The sequence below is a fragment of the Phasianus colchicus genome, chromosome 1 (assembly GCF_987193195.1).
Source record: "Phasianus colchicus chromosome 1, bPhaCol1.hap1.1, whole genome shotgun sequence".
Lineage (NCBI taxonomy): Eukaryota > Metazoa > Chordata > Aves > Galliformes > Phasianidae > Phasianus > Phasianus colchicus.
The window spans coordinates 177,970,281-177,997,741 of record NC_143436.1 but is presented as its reverse complement, the minus strand read 5'-3'; the positions used below and the strand labels follow the sequence as shown (position 1 = coordinate 177,997,741).

The 27,461-nt window shown below is 39.8% G+C and overlaps 1 protein-coding gene across 6 annotated transcripts in view; it reads right to left on the bottom strand.

Moving 5' to 3' along the window:
- ATP8A2 (ATPase phospholipid transporting 8A2) overlaps nucleotides 1–27,461 on the bottom strand; it is a 318,618-nt gene that overhangs the window by 182,671 nt on the left and 108,486 nt on the right. For all 6 annotated transcript variants that reach the window (XM_090133805.1, XM_090133804.1, XM_031615871.2 and 3 more), the window contains one exon: nucleotides 14,506–14,678. In XM_090133805.1, coding sequence (XP_089989931.1) covers nucleotides 14,506–14,678 — 173 coding nt within the window. The remainder of the gene's footprint in view (nucleotides 1–14,505; nucleotides 14,679–27,461) is intronic.

Below are 27,461 nucleotides of genomic sequence, written 5' to 3'. Positions count from 1 at the left end.
ACTCCATCACAAAAGTGTTCTTGTTCCTCAAATTCAAAACCACACACAAAGCTTGACAAGGAAAGGAATGGTGTCATACATTAACCTAATCAATTTGAAATGGTATAAAAACTTAGCAAAACAAATAAACCAATGAGACTGGAGGAATATCCTTTTCCTCCATGGATTCTCCACTCAAAGCTCCCTGCTGTGACTCTAGAATAAATTATGCTTTTCAGCAAAGCTCTCCAGGCTCTCTGAAACTCCATCTACATTAAGCAAGCCCACGAAAATCTGTACAGCTCTGTAGCACACACTGAAGTGACAGATTTGCCTCCATGCTGAAACAATGCCATGTCTTCATACACCAGCTTCATTTATGTGGCAAGGTACAGAAAATGCTGCTGTGCTTTGGCACCCTGGAGGAAGCATAGTTCAAAGGGTATAAGCACTGAAAGAGCAACAAGTCCCATTACTTGTAGTATTTGAGACTCCTTACAGCTCCCTTTAAAGGATAGGTCATATGAAGACAAAGAACTGGCTTCACCCCAAGAGATGCCTTGTTGAGCCAGAGCTCCTGGAACACTGCTTCTCCTTCCTGCACGTTCAGGAGCCATGTATCAGGAGCCAGTTTTTGATAATATGCATCAGTTAGTGTGCAAACAGACGCTAAAACAGAACTCCAAGTCAGCAGAGCATTTTATATTCTGTAATAGATCCCAACTGTATCAAAACAATAATAATGAGCTCTCAGGACAAAGAATATGGTATCGGGTCCAGGATACATGTTTTTAAAAGTTCCCTAAATGCTTACTCATATAATAAACCACAAAAGCTTTAAAAAAAAAAAAAAAAAGGCCTGTTGCCATCTGTTTTCTGGACTCTGACATTTCTGTATGATCCCAAGCCTCTGTAACCCTCTTTGCAGCACACGGCACAGTAAGACATTACATCGTGGGCAGAGTTTTAACTTCACCTTGGATCTTTTTACTTTTATCAAGTCAGACTAGATCTCTTTTATACATGGGTACTTTATAACGTCATGTGCATTTGTTTATCACTTGTAATTTGAAGCATACACCGTATCTCTGTTTTAAACTGAAGATTCAGAGATGGCGGTGAGGGGGAAAAATGAATAGTAGAGTGCCTACTTTCTGTCTATATTGCTCCTCAGTTTTTCAGTTGATATGAGGTGGGCAGAGACCCCAGCAACCACAACACAGATCAATGTACCAAACACGTTCTGTCTACATCATGTAAAAGATTTGTCTTTTCATTGAGCAAAATAAATGAAAAATACTAATATATATAAAATACTAATAATGCATATTGTATTTATTAAAAAGCGAGTCATTGTTTAAGCTGCTCTCCTCTTCTATTTTAAACTGAAAAGAGGAGCAGTGCTGTTTTGAAGAGGGCTACAAGTACTGTGTTATGCTTGAGTCCCCCAGCCATTGACTTGTTTACGAAATACCATCCACTCTTGCCCTCCGCTTCAGTTACTCTGACATGAGTACTTCACACTCCCCAGTCCATTTAGGAAGTCATGCTAAGTAAGTCTCTTAAAAGTCCAGGGAAATACCAGGTAAGTGACAACAGGCACTGAGGCCCGCAGAGCATAGAATCATAGAATCATTGGAGTTGGAAATTTGAAGGTTATCTTGTCCAACTCCCTGCACTGAACAGGGACACCTACAGCTCCATCAGGTGCTCAGAGCCTGGTCCAGCCTGGCCCTGAATGTTTCCAGGCATGGGGTGACCACCACTACCTCTCTGGGCAACCTGTGCCACTGCGTACATGGCAAAGGCCAGTTTGTCCCCTGCAGTCTCTGGAACAGCTAAGAGAATCCACAACACCAAAGATTCACAAGCAACAACTGGTTCAGTATTAGCAACTGCGCAGAACAAGGGCAGAGAGATTATTCAGCTTTTCAATGCACGGAGGTTCCCCCGCAGAGGTGCCCCCTCAGCAGCAGCTTCTGGATCCACAGGCCCACTGGGATATGTCCTGGTTCCAGTGTCCCAGCCCAAACAGGACCTTCCCATGTCTTGCTGATCTACACATTAATCACAGCATTTAAAAAAAAATTTAAATGAGGGAGACGCAAGGAGAAAAACAGATCTGTAGCTTCTCAACCACACCTTGCAGATACTCATATACATATATCTGTCATGTTCATATAAACCAGATAATCACAGTGAGTCAGCTGCTTCAAAAATAGCCATACAGTATTTCCTCTCTAAATGTGAAGGTACTTGAGATTTTCAAGCTACAACTAAGTTCAAAATATAAGTCAGCCTTTTAAAGGAGGAAGAACAGTTCCAAGTTTCTGAGAACTGCCTTAAAGTGACAAACCGAGCTTCTCACAAACACAGCCAACGGTTTTCAGAACAGCTATTCAGTAGTTGGGTACCATACTTTGACCTACCACAGTGCAAAAGAAATCTTAGTAAGAGACAGAGGACAGCAGGTAACCAGGTGGCACTCCAAGCCTGCCTTTAGAAGCAGACACAGCTGAATGGAAAATCAGCCGATGGAGGACAAGATGGCAGTCTCCAGGAACAGCTGTTGCAAACACACAAGATGTAGGCCACAGAGCCACTTCTTCTTCTTAAATCGCTATTTCCTTCACACATTCAACTACCCAGACAAAACCAACAGATTTCATGAATGTGCTATGAACTCCTCAGCGCAGCAATTAAAGTAAAAACATTCATTAGATTCTTACACTCGGGCAGAATAAAACTCAGCTCTATTTTGCCTTTAAAAGACTACCCTAACAAAAATATCCCTGAACAGATTATATTTCCAGCCCACACATGTTGGTTATCAAAAGAAACGGGAACATGAGAAACAGAGGGAGAAAGCCTGCATGCATTTCTTCCTTAGACTTCTAAAACCAGCTGTACTGATAAAACAAAGCAAAATTAGCCACCCAGCATCCATCCATGAGCACAATCACCAGAGTTAACAGCAGTGGAGTGGATAGCTTGCACGGAACCTGCTTACAAGCATTGCCTGATCTTTTGCCCTCTGAGATATAACTTCTTAACCAACAGTGAATGCAGCTACGAACAAACAGAACACCTTGAAGAGAATTAAAAATCATAATAATCAGGCAGAAGGAGAAGCACACTTGCTTTTTGCCGTGGACGTTTTCTCTATTCTGATCAGTTTAAATAAGTCATGCTTTAATGATTTCACGAACTAAGCAGCACTAGTCAGTACTTCTGTCATTATTTAGGATACTGGTTGAGGGATGGCAGGGAAGAGGACAGTGCACAAAAGCATCACAAATATTCCTCAGCCCAAGACATGCATTCATCTGATGGGCAGTGATCTCAACATGAACACACATCAGCCTTGGACACCTTCATATCATTTAGGCAGAGTCATTCCATCTCCTGAATAAATAAATGACCCTGTAAGACCCATCACACAACTCCACCAGATTTGCATGATCCATTCATATAACCAAGCACCAAGACTCATACAAGTACCTTGTATGCAAGATGAGATGTGTTGCAGCAGGAAGTTTTGGAGAAACTTGGCAATGACTCTGACAGCAAGCGTACTGCATGCAAAAATGAGCCTCCACCTTCCAGTACAGCCAGTTTGAGCTTGACATTTCACTCATTAAGAGGCCAAAGCTAAGTGGGAAACTACAGGGAAGAAATAAACTACAGCAATTTTACACTCAATTGCAGATAAGGTCTTTTAACCTTACAGCCTCAGGATGGCCAGCTATTTGGACCCCAGATGCTCAGTACATGCTCCCTGAAGAACAAGATGCTCTTTAGCACAATGATAGGCATTTGAGTTTCCAAACAGTTGCCTTCATCCCAGCTGCACCCAGTCAGTAGTATTAGGGTCTCAAAATGAAGACAAATACTTACTTGTCACAGAGATTTTTTTTGTTTAATGCTTTTTCGTTCCTCCTTACTAGAGCCTACAAGGAACAGCTTTTCCAGGACCGCAGGCAGGCAAATAAACAGAAGTGACACCCCATAGACTTTCAGAAGCTCTGATGAAAGATCAAGTAGGAACTTGAGATCCTGTGCGTTGTATACATGAAGATATATACCAAACATAAAGAAAACTACAATAGAAATGCACAGAGCTTGTTCTGTTAAGTGAGACACTTCACAGAAGACCTGCAAGAGGGAGCAATTTAAAGAGAAGGGAGATATGAAGGAGGAAGACAAAACAATATAACCATTTCCAGTGCTTAACACTATCATCCACTGTAGACATTACGGGAGATGTTTAGAAGAGCGGAAGAAAACTAATAGCACAGACATCAGCAGAAATAGAAGCAGCCTCCTGAGAATCTAATGGAGCTGACTAAACCTGGGCTTTCAGTGAAAGCACAAGGAACACTTGCAGGTGAACACAGACTCCAACAGACCACCACCAGATTTCTAACAGTTGGTGGTGGTGGTGATGCTCAGAGAAGTGACTTCTCTTAAGCTTCATGGTAGCTTCAGTATAGCAGAAAAGTACTTAAATTTTGCAGTGTATCTTTCAAAGTCCAGGAAGGCCTTCTCACATTTTTTAGCTTCTCTTTTCTTTGAAGTACTCCGGAGAATTACTGACAAGAAAAAAGATTTTTCCTTTGTGGAAGGATGACTTGAGTCTTGCTGTGCATGAGCAGTGGAACATCACTTCCAGAGAGCTGTTAGAAGTTATCAGACAATACAAGGGAAACTCTTGCCTGCAAAGGATTGTTGTCTTTGGGCAACCGTGCAAAGGAAGCTGGCTAAATCCCCCAAAAGCTATCACACCATCAGCTAGGGGTTGTACAGATTTAGCAAGATAACCATCTAGGCAGCCTCTACTGTATGTCAGAATGGTGGAATTTATTCACATAGCTAAAGAAAAGCTAAGTCTTCCAATCTTACTGCATCTCAGGCACATAACAAGCTTGCCAAAAGCATCATAATCCACTGTGGCCAGTGCTTCTCCACCTTCCTGCTCACATGTGCAAATCCAAAGAGTCTATGTTCTGTTTTAGCCCACTGAATCCAATCAGATTTTGTACATTTGCCTCAGATACTCTTTTGTTCTTATTACCATGACTTCAAAGATATGAAGAGCAAGGAAACAAGTTTAAGTGCCTATTCTGCCAAGTTCAAGGTCAGATTTTTCAAGTTATCTAGGATGGATTCAGCTATGCTCCATATAAATATTCAACTCCCACCAACACCAGATATTTCAGAAACTTCAACCAGAGCCACTTTCTCCATTGTTCCACATTAGTGTAGCGCACTAGAATCCAGAGTTCTCATCAAGTTAATTGCCTGCACTACTAAGAAACTTGCAAAACAGACTGCTTGTCCTCTCACTGCAGTTTTATATCTGGTACTTTTAAATATGGAAAAATAGAATATTTAAACTGGTCCTAAGGGACAGGGCACAAGACTTCACTGGATCCTATGACAGGTGTGATATCATTTGTTTTCAGTGTCTTGCTTTTTAATGCAGTGCAGCACCACCAGTTCTTTAGACACTCACGTCTTCTGCATGTTCATGTATCTGTGTATTAGTAAAATTCAAATATTAATTTGGGAAATCAAAAAATTATTTAAAATAAAAGCAGTGAGTATCCTTATATTATCTCCTCCTAGCATAAGTTTTGACAACTTACATAATGACTCAGTATTCAGACAAGAAAATTCAGAATGGTAAGCAGTGATTAGGATGATTAGGATGGGAAGAGTTACCTATTGCCTCATGAGGTTCTCCAAGCATTAGATTTTTACTTTCTGTGTTCTTTTATCTACATGCAGTTGAAAAGGCCAGATGCCTTTACAAAGCAGTTGCGAGGTTGCAGAAAGTCACCAGCACCTTGGCCTCCATCCAGCCTGCTGGGCCAGCAGGGAATTCCATAAGAGGAAACATTCAGCCCCTGGCAGGATATTACTGTTCCAGGAACTTGAAGATGGGGTATTTTGTGGAACAAGCAAGAAGGAGGGCAGAAACAAGACTATGTAAAAAGTTTAACAATACCAGAATGAGTGAACAAGAAAACTTCTGCTTTACAATGGTCTAATAAAGCAGTGTCTGATGGAAACTTAGTTTTGGAGTAAAACTTCAGTTAAGACAGGACAACTAGCTGCTCTTAGACTGCATTATCAAATTAATAACTGCTCTTAGCGGGTACAGAAAATATATGCACCAAAGACTGTTTCTGTACATCCAGTCAGAGAACATATATATGCAATATAAGCCATCTTGAAAGAACTTGGGCATTTTGCTGATGGAGGTTAACATCAAAGTTAATCTACAACTGTACTGCCAAGGTGGAAGGAGCGGAGTTGCTATGAACCATCTCTCAACCTCGCAATTGTAAAAAAAAAAAAAAAAAAAAAAAAAAACACAAATCTTTAGCAATCTTTAGCATACACACTGGCAGCCTTAAAACAGTTCTGAATAGGAAGCAAAGAAGAATATCACATTCGACAGTAGGAAACTCACTGAGAAGAAAGTAATTGTTCAAGTTGGAATTCAGCCAGAGTATAGGGGTTAACACAGTAACACTTGTGGAAACAAAAATATACCAGTACTATGAACTTCTCATGGAACAGAAGGTGTTCCAAACCACAGATTTATCTTTCCTCTAAAATAGCATACATTCCAGCAGTATAGTGTTTTCTCATGTGCAGTATCTAAGGAATGTTTATTTTTCAGTTTGGGAAATGTAGCACTAAACAGAGCATTGCTCGTTTCTCCTACTCAGAACGTGACAAGACCAGTAGAAATTTGGTCACAGTACTATAGCATAAGGAAACTGATACCATTTGGATTTGTTTGTGAGAGTTATCAAAGCATAGGTCAAGACAGACATTTCACTTGCATTTTATGAAATACACCAAGTACAATATTAAGATTTTGTTCACCTACATACCAGACTCACAATGTAAAAAGGCAACCAATTAACTTTAAAGAAAATAGCTAGGGTAAACAGCACTCAGAGGAAAAAAAAACATAGAATCATAGAATAGAATCATAGAATAGAATCACAGAATTGCTCATGTTGGAAAAGACCTTAAAGATCATCAAGTCCAACCACAACCCAACCATACTACCCCAACTCTAACAACCCTCCACTAAGTCACGTCCCTGAGCACCACATCCAAACGGTTTTTGAACACATCCAGGGATGGTGACTCAACTACTTCCCTGGGCAGCCTATTCCAGTGCTTAACACAACCCTTTCTATAAAGAAGTTTGTCCTGATGTCCAACCTAAGCTTACTCTGGTGCAACTTGAGGCCATTTCCCCTTGTCCTGTCACCTGTCACCAGTGAGAAGAGATCAGCCCCACTCTTGCTGTAAGCACCTTTCAGGTATTGGAAGAGAGCAATAAGGTCTCCCCTCAGCCTCCTCTTCCCCAGACTAGGCACACCTTCTTCCTGAAAACAAAAACAAAAACAAAACAAAACAAAAAAACACCAAAAAAACTGTTTCCAAACAAGAAAGTCAGTGCCTTTTAGCTGTATTCATGCCTTTCCTCCAATTTTTTCAAAATCATGCTGGTAGTGAACCCGCTATCAAGGACTGGTGACAGGCACAGGAAGTTTGGGTGAATGTAGTAGAGTGTTTCAGGAACAAATTATTCATTCATAACCATAGTTATGACCAGAGAAATCATTCAACTGGTCATCCCATACAAAAACAAATCAAACTCTTAATCAAGTACTTGATATGAATCAAAACACAGAAGTTCCAAAACCAACACAAATATACTCTATCACTATTTTTCATGAATAACACAAAAAGGCAAGCATTTTGCCAAACTGCTGGAAAATAAAGAGCAGCTCAACTTACAGATTACTTTGTCTGAATTAATTCCTCATCTCAAACACCAAAAATAAGGAGGGGGGGAGTGGCCATATAGCAGGAACCACTTAAGTTCAAGCCATCAGGCAACTGAATAGTTATATAGGGAAAGAGCAAATCCTGCTTCACCTCAGTCATTCACCTGAGTCTAGGCTAGGATGAGAGGGCCTGGCTTCAAGCTGTGCCAGGGGAGATTTAGGCTGGACGTTAGGAAATACTACTTTTCTGAAAGAGTGGTCAGGCACTGGAATGGGCTGCCCAGGGAGGTGGTGAAGTCACCAACCCTGGAGGTGTTCAAGGAACGTTTGCACGTTGTGTTGAGGGACGTGGTTTAATGAGTACTATTGGTGATGGGTGGATGGTTGGACTGGGTGATCTTGTGGGTCTTTTCCAACCTTTGTGTTTCTGTGATTCTGTGATTTAAAAACCAAGCAGTACAGACTGGGACAGCATTATCGTGTTTTCAGTGTGAACAAAAACAAATCTTAAGAAAGTGAATAGGATTCAAAGATATTTCTGACTTGGTAAGTACGTATTTCCTTGCCAGAGGATCATCCTGAATAGGGATGAGCCTGCAGCGGTTACTACAGCTGAAAGATACATCAACATTTTGGAGCAACATGAATACACTCAGGATTCGAATCTTTACTCTGTGTTCTTGGTTGACTACAGAGATGACTGGAGTTAAAAGTAATTTTTTTTCCTCCTTTAAACACTAGGTATGTATTTGAATGAGCTAAGCTATGAGATGGAGGCTCTGGAACTGTCACAGCTCAGGAATTTGATGAACAAGAACAAACAGAAGCCAAAACATTCAGCAGAAGCTCACCGTGTCTCTCAGAGGACAAGATAATTCCCCAAACTCATGAGCAAGACCAGCCTCCTTCTGAAGCTTGGCCATTCTGACTTTCCAACACAGATATGGTGGCATTTTGCAAGTTTGCAAAGCTCTTGCAAAGCAGCCAGTAAGTTTTTAAGAAAAGTAATAATTAAGTCCTGAGATTTCTTTACACGTGCCTAGATATATACTGGACATTTTAGGCAATCATTTCTAATTATCTGTGAGGGGTGTTTATTCTAGAGTGCAGGGAGCACAACATCATGGTGCAATCTCAGACCTTCTTCCCACTTCCATTACCTGTAAAAATTAAAGCTGCCAGAATGGTTTTTCCCTCATGGTTTTCAAAGCAATGAGATGAATGCCATGCTGTCATGAGTTGTCAGAAATAGAACAAGAGAGCAAGCATTGATAATTCAGTAGGTGAGAGATGAGGGAAAACATCAGATGTATATACAGGAAAATGCAATACATCCATAATTTTCTTTGGGACCAATTAATGTTAGAAACAGTTTGCATATTTCTAATCAGAACTGCGTTATAATTTTCTGTCACAAGAATAGGGCTCTTTTCTAATGCAAGTCAACATGGCAGTTTTTTGATTTAATAAATACATACATTCTGAATTACAGCACAGAATAATCACTTTGTCAGGTACTAACCCCAGCAACAATGAGACTTATGGGCATAAATATTTAAGAGGTATTCCAGATGTTCATTTTGTGAGCTATATTATTGATGTCTCCTCTGAATGAGGATGGAAGACTAGAAGCATACAACCTCTGGCCTTACAACTCACATGCTGAGACAACTTCTCTTGTCTCCTCATCTGTCTTCTCATTACCTAGCTGACAAAGTGACACTAACAATTAGCAACAGGTACTCTTCACAGGCTGCTTTTTTTCTTCCCCTGTCATCTGCTTTCTGTTCATTAAAACCTCCTCCCTTTCAGCACTCTAATAGACATGCTTTAACCAAAGGGCATGCTCATTTTGGAATATATACCATCTTTTCTCAGAGTGGTGTTACTGGACTCATGTCTTCTCCCCACCACCTATGTGTACTTCTGCTTGAAACAGCAAAAAAAGTGAAATCAGGTTTTCTTTTTGTTGTTAGAGAGGGTTATTTTCTTTAAAGAACATGCATTTTCTCACTTTGTTTACTTTTTCCCTTGGCTTTTAATTACCATCACTACTGCTTCACTATTTCTCAGGGTACAGAAAACAAGAGTTTATGCCACATATCCGGACAAGGTTGGTTGGTGAGGCTGGGCGAGTGTTCTGCAGTTAACACTCAGATACTGACCAACACTACCAAAGCTAAAAGCCAGCAAAATCATGATGTGGTAATCACAAAAGGGGCAAATGGCACTGTGGAAACAGCAGATAATGCACAGAAATCACTGTTGCTCTATTTCCTCAATTTCTCTTTATACTGTAATGCCATTTCATGGGTTTCTGCAGAACAGGATATCAGTTAATTGTAAGGCAGAAGAGCTGACAGATTATACAGCTACTGAAGCATTTATTTCTGTTCCTCTTGAGGTTAACTATTTGTCAAGAGCCAAAACCCAAAAAAGGAGATATTGCGACTTATATATATCAGTGTGATGAAGCCATGATAGCTTCACAATTCCTCACAGCTACACTAATTTCCATCAGCCCAACAAGAAAAGCAGATAAATACTGGATTTAAGGGTTGGTGGCATATTCTAGTACAAATGGCTCTTATGCAGTAAGTGCAGGAAAAGAAAAGGGTGGTCAAACTAACTTTACTGTCTTTAAGAAAAAAATACTTCACTATATTTCAGTGAAGAGATATCAGAGCACAACAGAATTGTCCTGTATAGGCAAGTTCTCAAAACCTGCAATGAAACAGCTTAATAAATTTTTGACTGGCTTCTGCTGTTGTATCATTTGGAACAGATTTGTGAGGTGAGTGATTACAATCCCTACTATCCTACAGCACGCCAGCTGATGTTCCTCATTTGTGAATGAAGAAGTTCAGAACAGTAGATTTTAAGTCAGACATGAGGTGGAGTTTTTGGTTTCTTTTGCCACACCTACCCAAGCCCTCTTCAAATGAGGCCATTGCTCACTGTTGAAAAAGGCTGCAGGGTCTAGATAAAAGAGCTCAGTTCAACATTCTTGGTCTGTAGAGATATATGTTGAAAAGCATTGGCACAGGCTGCCCAGAGAGGTGGTGGATACCCCTTCCCTGGAGACACTCAAGGTCAGGCTGGACAGGGCTCTGAGCACCTGATGGAGCTGTAGGCGTCCCCGTTCAGTGCAGAGGAGTTGAAGCAGATGACCTTTAGAGGTCCCTTCCAACTCAAATGATTCTACGATAAAATTAATACACTGCTTAAACAGCAGCCCAGTGCCACTACTTCAAGATGTATTGCAGAAGTGGCCAGCAATACAACCAACACAAGAAACACCCTAAGCGAGCCCAATGAGAGATGCGGTCCCAGCCTTGTCCTAGCCACCCTTCTTTCTAGAGATCCTTGTTTCATTCAAGAAACACTGATGATTTTAAATCAGGGCAGGCTCTTCAGTAAGGACTTACTTATGCTGCAGTCACATGAAAGCTGCATCTTTTAGTCTTTATGTTCATATTCAAACACAAAGAGTGATCTGCTGTACAAACTAACCTTCTCTAAGAGGCACAAACATTAGATAAGTGATAAAATATCCTATTGTTACCAAAAAGAAACACTCTCATTTAACCATTTAACACATTTTGCTACTCGCATAAAAAAACTGAAAACATTTTTTAGGAACATGTGAACTCCATAGACAGATGAGCAACAGCCCAGGTCTCACAAATGAAATCTGGAATTGAACTGCTTTCCAAGCAATATTTATTTTTGCTGAACAGTAACTTTTGCTCGCTTTGGACCAGTTGCATACCAATAACCCAGTCAGTATAAAGGAAGATAAGATCTGTCAGTCTCTGGCAAAACTTTCAACAAACAAGGCTTTTTCTTGAAGAACTGTTTGGTTTGATTTTTCAAGCTTCACCACTCTCCCAAGGGGTATATTTTCCTCCTGTGCCAGTGGCCTGTTAAGAGACTATGCAACAGTGGAAGACTTAACCCCAGCAGAAGATACCATCTCTCCCTCTAAATGCAAAATGGGGCCAGGCTTACTACAGTTTCATTTTCAGAGCTTACTCCTGAGAATCAAGTTCAACTACAGTTTATGCCTAAAGCCCAGCAAATGAACATACAGTATATATTAAGTATATTAAAAAAAAATATATCCTTGAATGGCAAATGCAGCTGAAACACCCAGAGGGAATGAAAAATCTTATAGTAAATTTATGAAATATTAAGTCCCACAAATTTATGCTATGTCGCGAATAGCAACACCACTCCTCCTAAAGTGCCCAGAACATCATACCACCAAGTTTAAAGACCCAGATCCCCCTCTCAATTAACATTTTTGTTTGAAGACTAACTCTGTTTAATTTGAAATTTCCTCTTGCTGTGCCAATTACATTTTAAAACTTTTTCCTGTTGAAGTTTAAGTGCACTGTCTTATTTTACACACAAAGTACTATTAAAGCAGCCCAGAGTAGAAAAAAATGTTTTCCTCTTTCAGTATCAAGCACCTGGCAAGTAAATGAAAAAGTTTCCTGCAAAGACTTAAAGGCTATTAAAGGCATTCCTCTTTTTCCCTGGGGATTCAAAACCCTGTTATTTTTATTCCTCTTTTTAAGCCTAAGAAATTACATCATCTTTTCCCTTTGATTTACACTTTACAGTATGGTTTTCCTGCATTGTTCCTCAATTTTCTAATTCATTAATAATTAAAACTGCTGTTGGCTTGGTTATGAAAAAGTAAAAGGAAAAAAAATGTTATGCCTAACATCACATTTCTGTTTTACAAATATATATATATATATAAAATGAACTACAAATTTTAAAAATTGCAGTCAAATTGCAGTCTATTATTTTCTTCAACTACATAGATCCTTGACAGAGCTCACTGAATCTCTAAGGAATAAACTAACAATCTGCTTCAGAATGATCTATACCAAAGTGTACCCATAGATGATGAGAATAACAACTTTGGTTGTCAACCACCTTCCCTAGATAACAGCATTAGTGGATAACATGGCATCCATTTACCTCCTGAGCAGTTGATGCTTTGTAAGCCCAAGGTAACTGAGCACACAGGTAGTAACACAGACCTACACAGACTAGCTCTATACACAAGCACATACTTCCATGGCGGGTAAGGGTGGCATAAGAAGTGTATGGTGGATTCAGTAATTCCATTATCTTGGATTCCAAAAAGAACTGGACCTGTTGTATTCAAGAGACAATTACTGCAATTATATAAGCTCCACCTTGTAAAACACACATTTATTCAGTCCTATGAAACAGCTGCAAAAATGAGACTCATCAATACCTCATGCCATGCTCCCTTGAAAAAGTAATCAAACAACAACAGCTAAAAAACTGTTATAAGGGACTGAGCTGGAATTAAAAGTCATTGTAGTTCGCAGCCATTCAGAAGAGAATTTTGGAGAAGGGCTAAGAACATTGACTGGAGAAAACAAAAAAGATCCCATACAACAACATTTTCATGCAGTCACAGAATCGTAGGATAAGTACATCTTGAAATCATCTTGTTCAATTGCCCTTCTTAAGCATGATCTGGTATAACAGGTTGTTCAAGAATGCATCTTAGTGAGTTTTTCACGTCTAACATCAGAGACTCCATAACCTCTCCAGAAAACTCATTCCTTTGTTTGACACTCATACAGTAAAATACTGTTTTCCTGTATTCAGCTAAAATTTCAGATGTTATACTTTTTTTCTTGCCTCTTGTCTTGTCACTAGGCACCGTTACAGAAGAGCCTGTCCCCCTCATCTTCATTCCCTCCCATTAGGTGTTTATACCAATTAACAAGATACCTACTAAGACTTCTCATCTCTAGCCTGAACAGTTCCAGCCCTCACAGCCTCTCCTCACATAAAAGATGTTCCAGTCATTCAATGCACTCAGTCATCTTTGAGGCCCTGCATCAGCCTGTCTCTGGTAAATCCGTTTTGTTCTTGTACTGGGGATTCCAGAAGTGAAAGCAGCATTCCAGATGTAATCTCATTAGTGCTGAGTAGAACAGAAGCACCACCTCCTCAACCTGCTGACAATGCTTTCTGCTACCACTCAGGATCCTGCTAGCCTTTTTCTGCTGCTAGGGTGCATTGTTTGCTCATGGTCAGTTTGCCCCCACCAGGATCCCAACCATCTTTGACAGAACTGCTTTCTAGGCTGACAGTCACCTACATTTATTGGAGCATGATCTCCTTTCAAAGTTCAAAATAACACAACCTTCCTGCTACACAAGTATAAAGTCTTCTTGCTTCAGGCTCCTATTTCCCTTTTTCTGCAGCACTGATGACATGGGACCAGCAGTATGGCTTCAACTACAGTCAAATTTTTGTGATCTATTGGAATAAGTGGTGCAGCTGATTGAATTCTCATCACAAAGGTGTACAAGGCTGCTGCACCACAGAGGAAGGAAGGCCAGGAAGAATTGAAATCTTCAACTCTGTTGGCCTGTTGGTCAATCTTACGAATGCTTTCACAGAGCTGCTGCAGTGTACGAGTAATATTTCTCCATAGCTCTCCTTTGCTTCTCCCAGCACAGCCCCAGCTTCTCAACAGTTCCACAGCAGAGAAATCAATTACTTTATCAAGTGGCTTATGACTGCAGCTTACTTCTTGAATAGTATACTTTAAGTATGAAAGGAAAGCTAACATACAAGGTGAAATTTCATAAAGCTTCATGCCCATTCTGTTACCGTTAAAATAAATTCCAGAATTTCTTACCTGCAACAAATGACTGCTTTACAGGAGAGTGCCAAGTCCAGAAAGCTCTGCCTGACTTCAAATGAAAGGGCATACTTCAGTGTATGGCCATCAATAATCAGAGCAATATCATTTTCCTTGCCCAAGGAGTCCCCCAGACTGTTACAATGGTGAGTCAAAGAAGCTCTTGTTGCCTGAAGTATAAAACAGAAATAAATGTTTCATGTTTGTAAACAAATGCATCCAAACTGTAGTAAGGAATCCCTGGACTATGCAATAGTGGGCAGTATGTTTGTATCCAAGCTAGCACTGAAGAGAACAGCATTTTGGCAGGACCTCACATACAGACATTAGGTTGGGTCACACAACAATCAGGCTGATGAGGAATACAGGCCTCATTTCAGCGCAGACTCTGAAATCTTCATTACACATGCCTGAGTGATGCATGAGCCCACAGCAGTTGTGGTACATCCTCTTAAACTTCAGGGCAGGTAACCCAATGCCTCTCATGTCTTTCAACACCATCCCAAGTATTAATACTTGTTCACTCTTTTCTACCCCAAACAGGTTTTCATCATCAGCTGCTGTTGAGAAAAATCATGCGTTCACTACTACCCCAAATACTTCAGCCAGTCCCACTGCAATGAAATTCATGCTGAAAGCAGTCAGTTCTCTTCCTATGCAGGTTAGCTTAACTATCTGTCTAGCAGAGTTAACAACTACTGCTAAGTGGTTCAAGAAGTTTCTCATCATCTGAAGTGTGCGTATACTTTTTGAAAGAGAAGATCTTGATTCATGGCATGTGGGATAGCAGAACATGAAAAGCAAAGGCTTGAATAGCCAGCAAACCCAACACTGCTTTCTAGACGATAAGTGATCACTAACTGCTGGACTATAATTTTTCAGTTTTTCCTCTTGATTGAAAAAAAAAATTAAAAAATCATAATCATTAGCATATGCAAAAATAATAGCTTTGTTTTAATAAGTCCTCACTTCATTTCTTATGTTTTCTCCACTCAAACCAACAAGAAAGAAAACGCACTCCTGCTCATCTTAAAATTATGCAGCTTTGAATGACTGTGCTAAACCAAGTTTTACACATTCTTTGCTTACTGATATTCAAAAGTACCCTATTTGTGGTCTTTCAGTGTTAGCCTAAAGATAGTACCTTTTGTTTTTCTTTACATAAGAAGAAAAGCCACTAGAATAGAGTTATAACTGTCAGAAATGAAAATAAATATTTATGGATAATTGCAATTCACTCGCCATTTTATAAATCCAGATTTCTGCAAGGACGATGAAGTCACAAACAGTTGCCAAGTGTCCTATCACCTGTTTAATAGACAGATATAAAAAAAAAAACAAACACAAACAAAAAAAACCCTAATGTATTTAAACTGGTTCCTCTGGATTATACATCTGCTGGTCCTGAGGAGCACCGATTACCTCCACTAAGGCCTGCATTCAGTGATTTCTTCAGTATCTATACATGAAGGAGTACAGTGGGGAATAAACAGCACAAAAAGAAAATCTTCTCAGCACTGTAAGTTCTAATTTCTTGATTTAAGTCTTCACGTGCTGTGTCTGTGCACTGCATCACCAAAACATCACTCAGTTTCCGTGAATGTAGCGATGGGAAACTATGTGGATCATCCTGTTCCTTCCACTGTAGAAAGTTAGATGGCTATTTTATATGAGAGGTGCTAAGTATAAGAATGTCAACACAGCAGATCTGGTTATGATCTGGCTTCTACCAAGATTTCCTCTAGGATCTGCATATTCTAGAGTCCCTAGCCAAAAAAGACAACTAACAGGTATATATCTTGAGTTGTCCTAAACATCTCACAGAAACCCTTCCTGCTTGGTGTTCATCTTCCAACTGAGAAGTACTATCCCATACATAGCGTATAGCACAGCAACATTTTTCAACTCAAATACTGAACTACTGAGAAAAGCTGCATATTTGACTAATTGAAATAGCCGCACTGTTTTAAGCTAAACACAAAAATCATCTATTAACTTTCAATCTGACATTTTAGGATGGGACAAATGTTTTTCTAGAGAGCCCACTAAGCAAATGTTACAGGGCTGTTTCCCACACTTTACCTCACTCCTCACACTGTTGTGCAGAGCTCTGTATCCTCCTAAACATGTTTTCCCGGAGGTGCCGCCATCTCACTGCTGAGCCCAGCTGTGTCCTGTGGTGGCTGTTATGGAGTGGGCTAGAAGCAGCTGTGCCCAGCACAGCACAGCCCCTACTCCCTCCCCACAGAGGCCACCCAACCCCTTGCCACTTACCTCCAAAAGCCAGCAGACCAGACTTGACTAACCCAAACTTTCTCATGTTTGCTAGAGGCCAAGTGCCAATAAAATTACAGTTGCTCAGATGTCATACAGCACATCGGTGCTTCCAAGCCTTTCAACAGCTGGCGTTACCTGAGCAGGCCTCATTGTTTTGGTTTCTTCTCACCTCCTCCTACTCCCATTTTGGTGACACAGTTTTACAAGGTTGTAATAGCAATATTCATGCTACCTAGGAGTACTGTGACCGCAGACAGCAGTGACCACAAGCTTTCCCATTGTTCCAACTGCAGCTTTTCCACACTAACAGCAGGATCAGCCCAAGCTACCTGGGCTCTAATCACCCCCACTAATGTTTTTCAGAAATAATCAGCAATAAAACTGTTCCCATTCTGTTATTACAGTATTTTAAAAGGACTTATGCTACAGGATTATGTCAATGATCTTGAAATGTCTGTATTTGTAAGGTCATGGTAAAGGAATTTTTTCCTTTGTCTTTCTACTCCCAGCTCAAATAAGAATGGCTTTCTTTTAGACAGGAAAATACATCAGAGAGATCCAAGTAAAATTATTTAATCACTTAATTTTAAAAGTGTTTTTCATGCATAACACTGAGTGAACTTGGTCTGACTTCTTCCAAGGCACAACAACAGCAGTGCACTGAGCAGAGAGACTGAGCGCACTGTGGTGCTTAGAGGCTACATATTTTTTTATTTGTCTTGAATAATCCTTTCCATGAAAAACTATGTAAATACATAAAGAAAAAGTCTGAACTACATCACAAACTTGATGACGATTTTGTATTTCCAAGCCAATGTCAAATTCAAGTGTCATATAAAGCTAAAGTTTGTCTACCTCAGCTTTAAACAAATAAAGACAGTGAAACAATACAAACAAAAATAGCTACAGTCAATCAAACCTGATGCTCAACATCATGTCGGTGGCCAAAGTGGAAAAAAAACCAAAAGTACAGAAAGCAAATGCCAGCACTCTCCAAAACAGCCTCCTGGTCCCCAGCAGCTGGCAGCTCAGGCATCTCCTGAGCCACAATGCCTGTTCCAAAGCAGTCCTTAATCCTGAATTACCATTCAGAACCATGGCCATCTCAGCTCAAGAGTAAGCAGGATATAAAGCAAAATGTAGCCAAGGGAAAAAACAAATATTGGAGATGAAATGAACTTTGAGTGGTGAAGAAGTTTTGAATATAACAGCAGTCAAAGCAGTATTTCTGAATCGAGAAGGAAGAGAAGGAAGGGTCTGTCAGATAAAGTGACCATTATATGACTGTACTTTTCAGAGTAAGCCTATGTGGGAAGAGAACTGGCCACTTTCACACTAGAAAGGAAGAAAAAGGGAGCAGAAACTGCTTTTTCATTTATTTTCTCTAGCCCCACTCATGGGTGTGGTATTCCAAACAACCTCCGACCAAACTAAGAAACTAGTCCCACAGAGACAGGTTTACAGATTAAGTTAACAGTATGACAACGGCTGCACGGGGCACTGTCAGCACACAGCAGCTATTTCAGACAGATTACATTTTGCACCTTCTTCATTACAATAATGAATGTGTCACTCCCTCCTGCCTCATTAAACTGTGAGGAATTAGATTTATGACTTCATGGTGTGCTTTATATACACTGTCCCTGAAAACTAAACACAAAGCAAATGACAGCTGAAACCATAAGAAATTGGTCCAGAAAACAAAACAAGGCTGTATCTTGGGGAAGAGCAATGAAGGGCCAACAGCCCAACCACCCCTACCACAGATTGGAGAAGAATCTGAGGGCAGGAGAGCAGTAATGTTATTCAACATCCAGCACCTGTTGTCCAGAAAAAGCAGGAACCAAAATAAAGCCACACAGCAACAAAAAGACTTCCTAAGGTGATGTTTCTCATCAGGTGAGAAGACGACAGCCTCTCCATAGCTTACTGTTGTGACTACACACATGCCTTCTCTAATTCATGCTCCAATCACTGAACTTATGTATCCTAAATACAAGGTGTTGCAGAATTAGTAGTACGTTTATCATACCACAACAATTACATGTCAGGAATCCCATTTAAAATGCGTTTTGTAAAGCTCACAATATACTCCTCCTAACTTACAACCTAATAGCTTATACAGTCAAGTACTAATTCCTACATTTGCTTCTTCCAACTACTTAAAATGTGTGGGTTTTTTTTTTTTTTTTGCTTGTTTGTTTGTTGTTTTTTAAAGCAAACAAACACAACAACTGAGCCTATTCCATTGCTCCTGTAGGTCAGAACAATTAAGCAAAAGAGACCCACCTCAGATCTCACCGGGTACATAACAAAGACTTCCTCACTAAGCAGATAACAAACATTTGGAAACCAAGGGAAACTATATCCCTCCATGGGCAACTCATTACTGATAACTAGAACAGAAATCTCTACTTTGATAGCTAGCTTTTACTGTTGTTTGATATCAAGGGATAACGTTTCTTCTTTGAGTCACATCAGGCAAGAATAAATCAATCCCTTACTGGAAGAAGCATGATGGAGAAGAAATCAATACTTGTCTTAATAAGAGTCTGAATAAACTCAGACCAGTGGAATATCACTATCCTTTCTGGGAAGTACCCATCAAAAGTAAATGGAAAGTTTGTCAGGAGTTCTGGAAAAACAAAACAACACAACAACAACAAAAAACAAAACACAGAATATTACAAAGCACCTCACATATCCACAATAAACTTCTTTTTTCTTCCCTCAAGACTTCCTTTCTACATACAGCATGCAGCTGCTCTGGAGAACCCTGCCTGCCCACCAGGCCTTATACTGGCAGACGGATTTTTCTCCCCCAAATTAAAAATACAGATACCATTTGACTTAAGGGTCTGAAGGTAATAGAAGTCAGAACAACCACCTGTTTAGTAGCCTTGATTCAGTGAGCTATTCAAATACAGACATTTCATTAGCCAACAGAGGACATAAGCACATGCCTAAATATTCTGCAACATTATCAGTCTTAGAGCTTCACAAGGCCTTAAGAGTCCATTCATACATAATTACCAAGTAAACGAGAGCTTTGTAGTACATTAAATGAAGATTGCAACCTGAGCAAGCAAAAGAAATCAGGGTCTCTTACTTTTCCTCTCTTTTTGAGCACTCACTACCAGGGGGATGGGTAGTGGGGATTTTGATTAATAACGTGTCAAGAATTCTGACTCACAGAAGTGTGTTTAAGGGTTAATGCTGTAGTCTTCATGCTTGAGTTAAATTCAAGACATGGTGGTATATTCCATAACAAACCTACTCCATATGCTTTTCCTGTTTATTTTCCCATTTCCATTTTAACAAGTCACAACCACAACCACATCCTTGAGTAGACCATTTACTCGCATTACTGTCTTAAAAACAAACTTTCAGATTTTACTGTTTTGTGTGTGCACAGCTTCAACCCAGAAGACAGAGTAACATGATTAGCACACTACTATAAATCTCCACAGCAGAGTGTAATTTGTTGACAGGCAGAAAATGAAAACATCCTGAATGAGAGTTTGTGTGGTCTTTTCTCTAGACTGCACTCTCAGGATCTGTAACCAACATTTTAATGGCATGTTTGTATATTATCACTTTCTAAGGCCTCAGAAAAAAACATCTGCTAGTCAAGCTTTGTATTTAAGTAACTAAAGTGACATAACCAAATCCTTTGATTTCCCATACTATTATTTTTTAATTTCATGTAACAAATACTAAGGATTTTAACCTGATACTTAGAGTGAATTTGTAAGCTAATGAAAATTGAGTTAACTTAATGAAGCTCAGCTGACATCACTGAAAACAAGACAGAAAACAACAGGTCCTTAAAAGAACTGCACAGGCTATATAACAATCTTAAAAGATTTTTATTTCGAGGTTTTTGTTTTGTTTAACAGCAGCACACTATACAGTTCATTTGCTCCCTTTGGAACTTGGGAAGCTTACGTGCTACAGCAAGACATGTTAGTGGTTGAGGCAGTTTGTTATCCAATGCAAAAAACAGCATCAAATATTTGCCAAGAAAAGAAAAAATAATCAGTAGGACTAGCAAAATAATCGTGTGGTATAACAACTCTTTCCTAAATTTATCTCACAAAACAAGCTGATATCCAGAGAGAAAATGGAAAATTGCTGTAAGATAAGCTGCAAATCCCTTCTTCCTTACTTCCTGACTCTTTTCTGGAAAGGCTCACAGTGTCACTGAGATGACGGTCTGGGACAGAAATTAAGCCTTATTTGTGCTGCATCTACATCTATAATCCATTCTAAGCACAGAGTGGTACATGGACCACAGGACAAGAGTACCTGAAAAGAAAACTAAATGGAAAGTAGCATGATTTAGACAGATGAGAAACCCTCTTTATCTGAAGCAGAGGATCCTAGATCTCCTAGGTCTGAGACCTTGGTGAGTCAAATATCCACTAAATCACTAAACATTCTGGCCTTCTCTGGTCTCTACAATTTACATATATTTACTGAATTTCCTCCTCCATCTCAAAGGAATTCAGGTGATCCTCACAGAACAAGCTGCCACACTAAGATGTTAAGCTGATTGCTGAGTTAGGCTGTCAGTCAACTACTAGTTTACATGCTATATTTATCAGAAATCTAGAAAGCATTGCTAGCTATGCCATTTAAGTATTTGTCTTCTTCCACCATCCTGCCAACCCATTCATTGCTCTGGAAAACACTGAAGTGCCAGATCAACTTCTTGTACCAGAATTTCATTTTTTATGACTTCCACTTTCTTCCTATGAGTAGACACTGTGAATAATCACATGTAACAATTCTTTCGCTGTACTGAAAAGAATATTTTAAGTGGAAATGCCTGCCATGTCCACCGCCCCACTTTTAAATGAGAAGTTTTCCATGGCTCACTTCACAGCGTAATTCCACTCAAGGTAACACTTGCCAGCTCAAATTCATGTGAAGCTGTCCACCGTATCCTAATTGCAACTTCGATGCTTCGTGACATATTTGAGTGGTGAGGAGTCTTTCACTTCAAACTCTTTGCCATGCCTGAGGGATCTGTAAGGACATCTGGCAGACGCAAGTTTACGGGAGAATTGGGATAACGATCGTAGAGGCAAGACAAACTAATGTCTAAATCAAAGTTGGTGAAACATGATGCAAGTATTTTGAGCAACACCTGTTGGGCAGAGGAGTCTCTGGAAGTACTTTGCACAATAAATAGCACATGTGCAAGTGCTAACCTTGAAACGTCTCCTCAAACCGAGGAAGAAATACTACTTCAGTTCTAAAACAGATACTCACTTTGCCAGCTTTCCAAGTTTTACGCTGAACTCCAATAGGTGAGCAAACAAGTCTCTAACAGCCAACAGGCAACTTCCAAAGGCTTAGCTATAAATGGGAGAGCAAAGTACATTGCTGGAAAGCCTAGGAAAGAAGATTTCTAGAGTAAAAGTACCCGCTTGCAGGATTTGTTGGGCAAGTTCCTTTGCTTCCCTTCTTTGCAAGTTCCTACAAGAGATCTTCCTCTGTACAGCTGATTCCATGTACTGTTACATACTTCTAAATGCTTTTATTTTAGAGTTAAATTAAAGGGGCAAAAAAATTCAAATACAGCAGTATTTGCCAGATGCAGTGTCACCTGCTTAGATAAAAGCTTAGATAAAATGCTGTGTTTTATGTCTATCTAAATAGAAACTCAAAAGAAGAGCAGAATGGGAATTATCTGGTAACTAATATGAGAATATGCATGTCCTACTCTACAACAACATAAACTTCCACATTCTACTCACCAACATTCAGACAAGCATTTTCAGACTTTCTCAAAGACGACAATGTTTCTAAAAGCATCCACAAAACTTCTGTGAGTCACAAACCCAAAAATGCAAACTTCACATTGGTATGGACAATAGGCTTGTACTACCTGGCTAAACAGTACCATAGATGAGGCAGAGATTGTGTTGAAGAGAGTAGGCTATGCTCCTGTGCCGTATTTCCAGCTGGCCTTTTGGCTTTTTCATCACAGCGTAACACTTCACTCGCATGCACTTCTAAGCTATTGACTTCTTTTCTGCTTCTGTCTTGTATTCATGCAACTGAGCGCTCCTGCCCAACAACAGGATCTCAAGTCTCACCTTAATGGAATTTTTTGTCACTCATGAAGAAATCAAACAAGTTTAAAAATCCCAACAGACAAGTAGCCTCGCAGCACGGTAGCATATGCAAATTCATCTGGATGAGCACTCCAATAACACTTCACCCTGATAAACATCAATTTCATCTTACAAGTCCCAATATTGTTTGACTTTGACCCTTTGAAAGAATTCTAAAAAAATTAAAATGAACAAAAAAATGTCTGAAATATACAGTTGTCCAATATTCCTTCTCTAGTACAAAACCAGCATGAATTTGAGTGAATTTCTGCCTGAACATTTTAAGACATTTGATCCCAGGTTTCTCTGACAGCAGTGCCAAAATTTAACATTCTCTGAGCCTGGTAAGAACTCGAATAGCAACGTATAATGGCTGGGTAGTACTGTTTCCTAAACCATTTCTTTAAGTACCACACAAAAAAACTGCTCCTTTAGAATTAGTCTCAGCAACGTTCTCCAAGTCCAAAGAAGCTTCCACTGAATTCAGTAGCATAAGTAGCAGTATCTTTTGGAAAGATTATTTATGATGAGTACCTATCTTTCCACAAAGGTCTATAGATGTTGACCAAGCCTTCCTCTGGATGCATTCAAGCACCTTAACATCCTTTTTCTGTTGTGAAGCCCAGAACCACACACTATACTTAATGTGAGGATGCACCAGCTCTGTACATAGGAGGAGAATCATCTCTGACCAGCTGGCCATGCTTAATACCCTCCAAATTGTGGTTTGCCCCTTGGCTGCCAGGGTACACTGCTGGCTCGTGCTGAGCTGCTGTCACAGCACCCACAGGTCCCTTCTGCTGAGCTGCTCTCAGCCACTCGGCTCCAGTCTTTGCCTGTGTCTGGCATTATCCATCCCAGGTGTAGCACCCAGCATTTTCCTGTGTTGATCATGCTGTTCACAACTATTCAACACTCCAGTGTATCCAGATCCCTCTGCAAGGCCTCTCATTCCTCCAGAGAGTCATCAGCACCTCACAGTTCAGTATCATCAGTGAACTTGCTGAAGATGCATCCCATTCCTGCATCCAGATCACTGGCAAAGATGTTGAACAGTACTGGCCCTGGAATTGAGCCCTGGGGAACACTGCTGGTGACCAGATGTCAGCCAGATGTAACCCCATTCACTGTGATCCTTTGAGCACTGTCGTACAGACAGTTCACCACCCATATATATTTGATGCATACATTTGATAAGCTCAAGTAGCACAATATTGTATATGCAATCCCAGCAATACTGGGATCTGTTTATACCAATCCATTTGAGAGAAATCTCACCATATTCTACTTCAATAACTGCAGCATAAAAATACTACACAATTATACAGCAACTTGCAAATGTCACTAAGAATGCGAGGCAAGGCAACAAGAACCCATTCTTCAAGCACATCAAATTACATCACTGCCTCTACTTGCCTATTTAATTGCACTGTGATTCTGCTTGATGAATACGATCTCCTTCCACGCCAAGAAAAACATCTATATGAAGGACCCGGAGATATTAGATGGCTGCACTGAGATTATTTTCATAGCTTTTAATTCAACTTCAACCTGGAATTCCTTCACAGTAAGCCAAGTAATCTAAAACGCCTATATAGAGTCCTTAATCTTCATAGCAAGTCTCAGGTTATCACATACAGACCAAATTTTGCTTTTAAAAATTAGATAAACAGATCGTATCAGTACTCTGACGTCTCCAGTGGCAGCTGAAAGTCCAGATGAACTGGACCATCAAGAGGTGTAGATAATTATTCAAGGATGTTTTCAGTTCTGTAACAAACTGATTATGCAGGAGCCAAGGAACTGTGTAAATAAGGAAGAAAACAGACCCTGAAGGCAGGGTCCTGTCAGCAGTGCATTCATCTCCAAACATGCAGCACATAGTTTAAAAAGAAAAATGAAAGCAGTATTTTACAAGTTGTGTTTGGTGACAGAAAAATCATTTCCAAATATGCCAGCTGGGTACATCATTTCAAACACAAATCCCATTGTAAGACAACCTTAAAGTCAGGTATTTCAAGGTGGCTGTATGCACTGAACAGCTCAACACTTGAGTACTGCATGGTTAAATGCTGAAGTCCAATCTGATGCAGAATGCCAGACAGTTTCACTCAGAGCATTAAGCTTAGCATGCAGCCATGTGGTGTCTTTAAGGAACCTATATGAAATCTCCCTAGTCCAGGAGCTGAAGGCTCAGAGCAGGGGAGAAGTAGGAAGGATAAGAAGCTTTCAGAACAATCTACCATTTCACCAACCAGCTGTCTCGCTGTCTCACAGATGAAGTGTCCTGACAGTGTAGTGGCAGAGAAGAGTTGCAAAAGGCTCCTGGCTTTCAGAACGGTGCCTTTGGCAGTCGCGTAAGAAACACATGTGCATCTCAGAAAGACTGGGGATTTCAAAGAGCATACTAAAATCTTGTTCCCCTTAAATCAAGAACAAGATTAGGGTGATTATACAATTTTCATTTACTCCAGAGATGCTCTACATGGGACTATCCATTGCTTTCAATACATATTAGTCATTTGACCACAGAGAACAATTTATATTATAACAAGATTAGTTTATGACTTGTACGACAGAAAGCACAAGAAATGCTTGTTCTGCACAATAACACATCTGTGTAATTATTAGAAGCAACTGTAATCTGCCAAGAGGAAGCAGCCTGTTAGTTTTGCTAACAGGCTAGAATGCCTTGGTGTCTTTGTGTTTTAGTATTTTAGCTTTATTAAATGCATTCCACAAAATAAGCTCTTTCAATTCCTTCTGCTTTTTGAGACAAAAAAAGTCTCAACTGCTTTTCTTTTTCCAGTAGACTAGTTCAGCTTTATCATAGAAGGAAAAGGCTCTTCAAGAAAATTATGCTTCTGTTAAATCATTTCCCAAAGAACAGCTGACTTTTCAGCTCATAATTTATCTTCTGAACAAGAAGATACTACAACCTTCTGCCTTAGATCTTGAAGTCATGGGATTCTGCCCTCCAGTGTCTTAACCTCATGCTTCTGTAAATAAATTTAGTACGTTCAGATGTCCACAAACTGCTGGGGAGAAATCAGTGAAGAAAGTGACACTGGTGTGAGGACATCCAATTTACACTATGATTTACTACCATGAAAAAAAGAATAATGTTAATCTCTATATGTGTGTGTATAAAATTATACATAAAATATTGCATTGGTGTAGTATCCCCATTACAATACCCTGGTTGATATAAAATATTATCACTCTGAATCAGTGTTAAAAGGGCAACTTCTCTGAATGGGAGACCAACAGCACCCAATAATATAGCTAAGAGTACACTGAAGGAGTTGTATTATTGCTAGCAAGTACAAAATCCATGTTTATTAACACATAAAAAACCAAACATTATGAAATATATACTAAAGAACCCTTCTTTTCTCCAAAAGAGTGCCATATGAAGGAAAAAGTATAGAATCCATTGGCTTGTACACGACCAGACTGCCTCAACCTAATTTCCTCATACTCAACCTTTTTGGCAGTACAGACAAGCATATTCCAAAAATTACCATTTCCAAGTTATATTACATCTCTTGTGTTTAAAAGGAAAACTGTTGTTTGTACCTTTTCGTATATGGTTAAGTCAATCTGTAAGACATGAAAACAAGGTTGGTAAGACAGAATTTTCCTCTCTACATATAAAAAGGGCTAGGGCAAAGCCAGTTTCAATAATTTTCAATAATTTTAATCCCACTCCTCTCTCCAGAATCTCCCTTAAAAAAGCAACCATTAGCATCTGTGCAGTTAATGGCTCAGTTGCACGCTAGTGTTAAGTAACAGAGGCCATGCCACTGTCAGAGTTCATAGCCAAAGTTATTCTAGTGCTTAAGTAAAAGGAAACTACTTTGAGTATTAAGCCAAACAGCAAACTATAAACGCAAAGCTACTCAAGACAGTCCCATGCATGCAACAGGCCAGCCTGTCGTATTAGTCTTCCTTTCAAGTGCTCGCATACTATTGAATCTGTTTCTCCAAGTGGAGCAGAGAAAGTTCCAGAGCAGCCGATCAGCACAGGCGAGCTCTGTAATAAAACTGGCTTTCAAGCAGCAGATTGCTTTTAACACAGCTTGTTTTCTTAAAGCCCTGGTTTTGATTTAGACACAATACAGGTATTGAAGAGAAATATGAGAGAAATTACAGTTCTTGAAATATCCTTAGAGATTTCACTTCTACCTTTAAGGCATGACAAACATCAGAGGTTACTTGTGCTCCTTGGACTATGCATTTTTTTCTTTTTACCCATGGCTGACTAGGCAATAAAACAACAACACAGAGGTGTTTTCAGAAGGATTTGATACAAGCTCTACTTCCAAGACCTCGTCTTTTGGAAAGAAGGAACATGCACATTTACTAACTGTTCCCATCCAATTGGGACTTCTGTAAGGGCTCCTAAACTCGTTTAAAGTCCCTGAACATCACTGACTCATTAATGAATTAATTCAGGCATCCTCTGCCCTTCAGTAGTTACCCAAGGGAATATGCAGGATGCAATAGACTGACCTCTTCATACCTGGCCTCAGTCCCATCTGTGCCCTT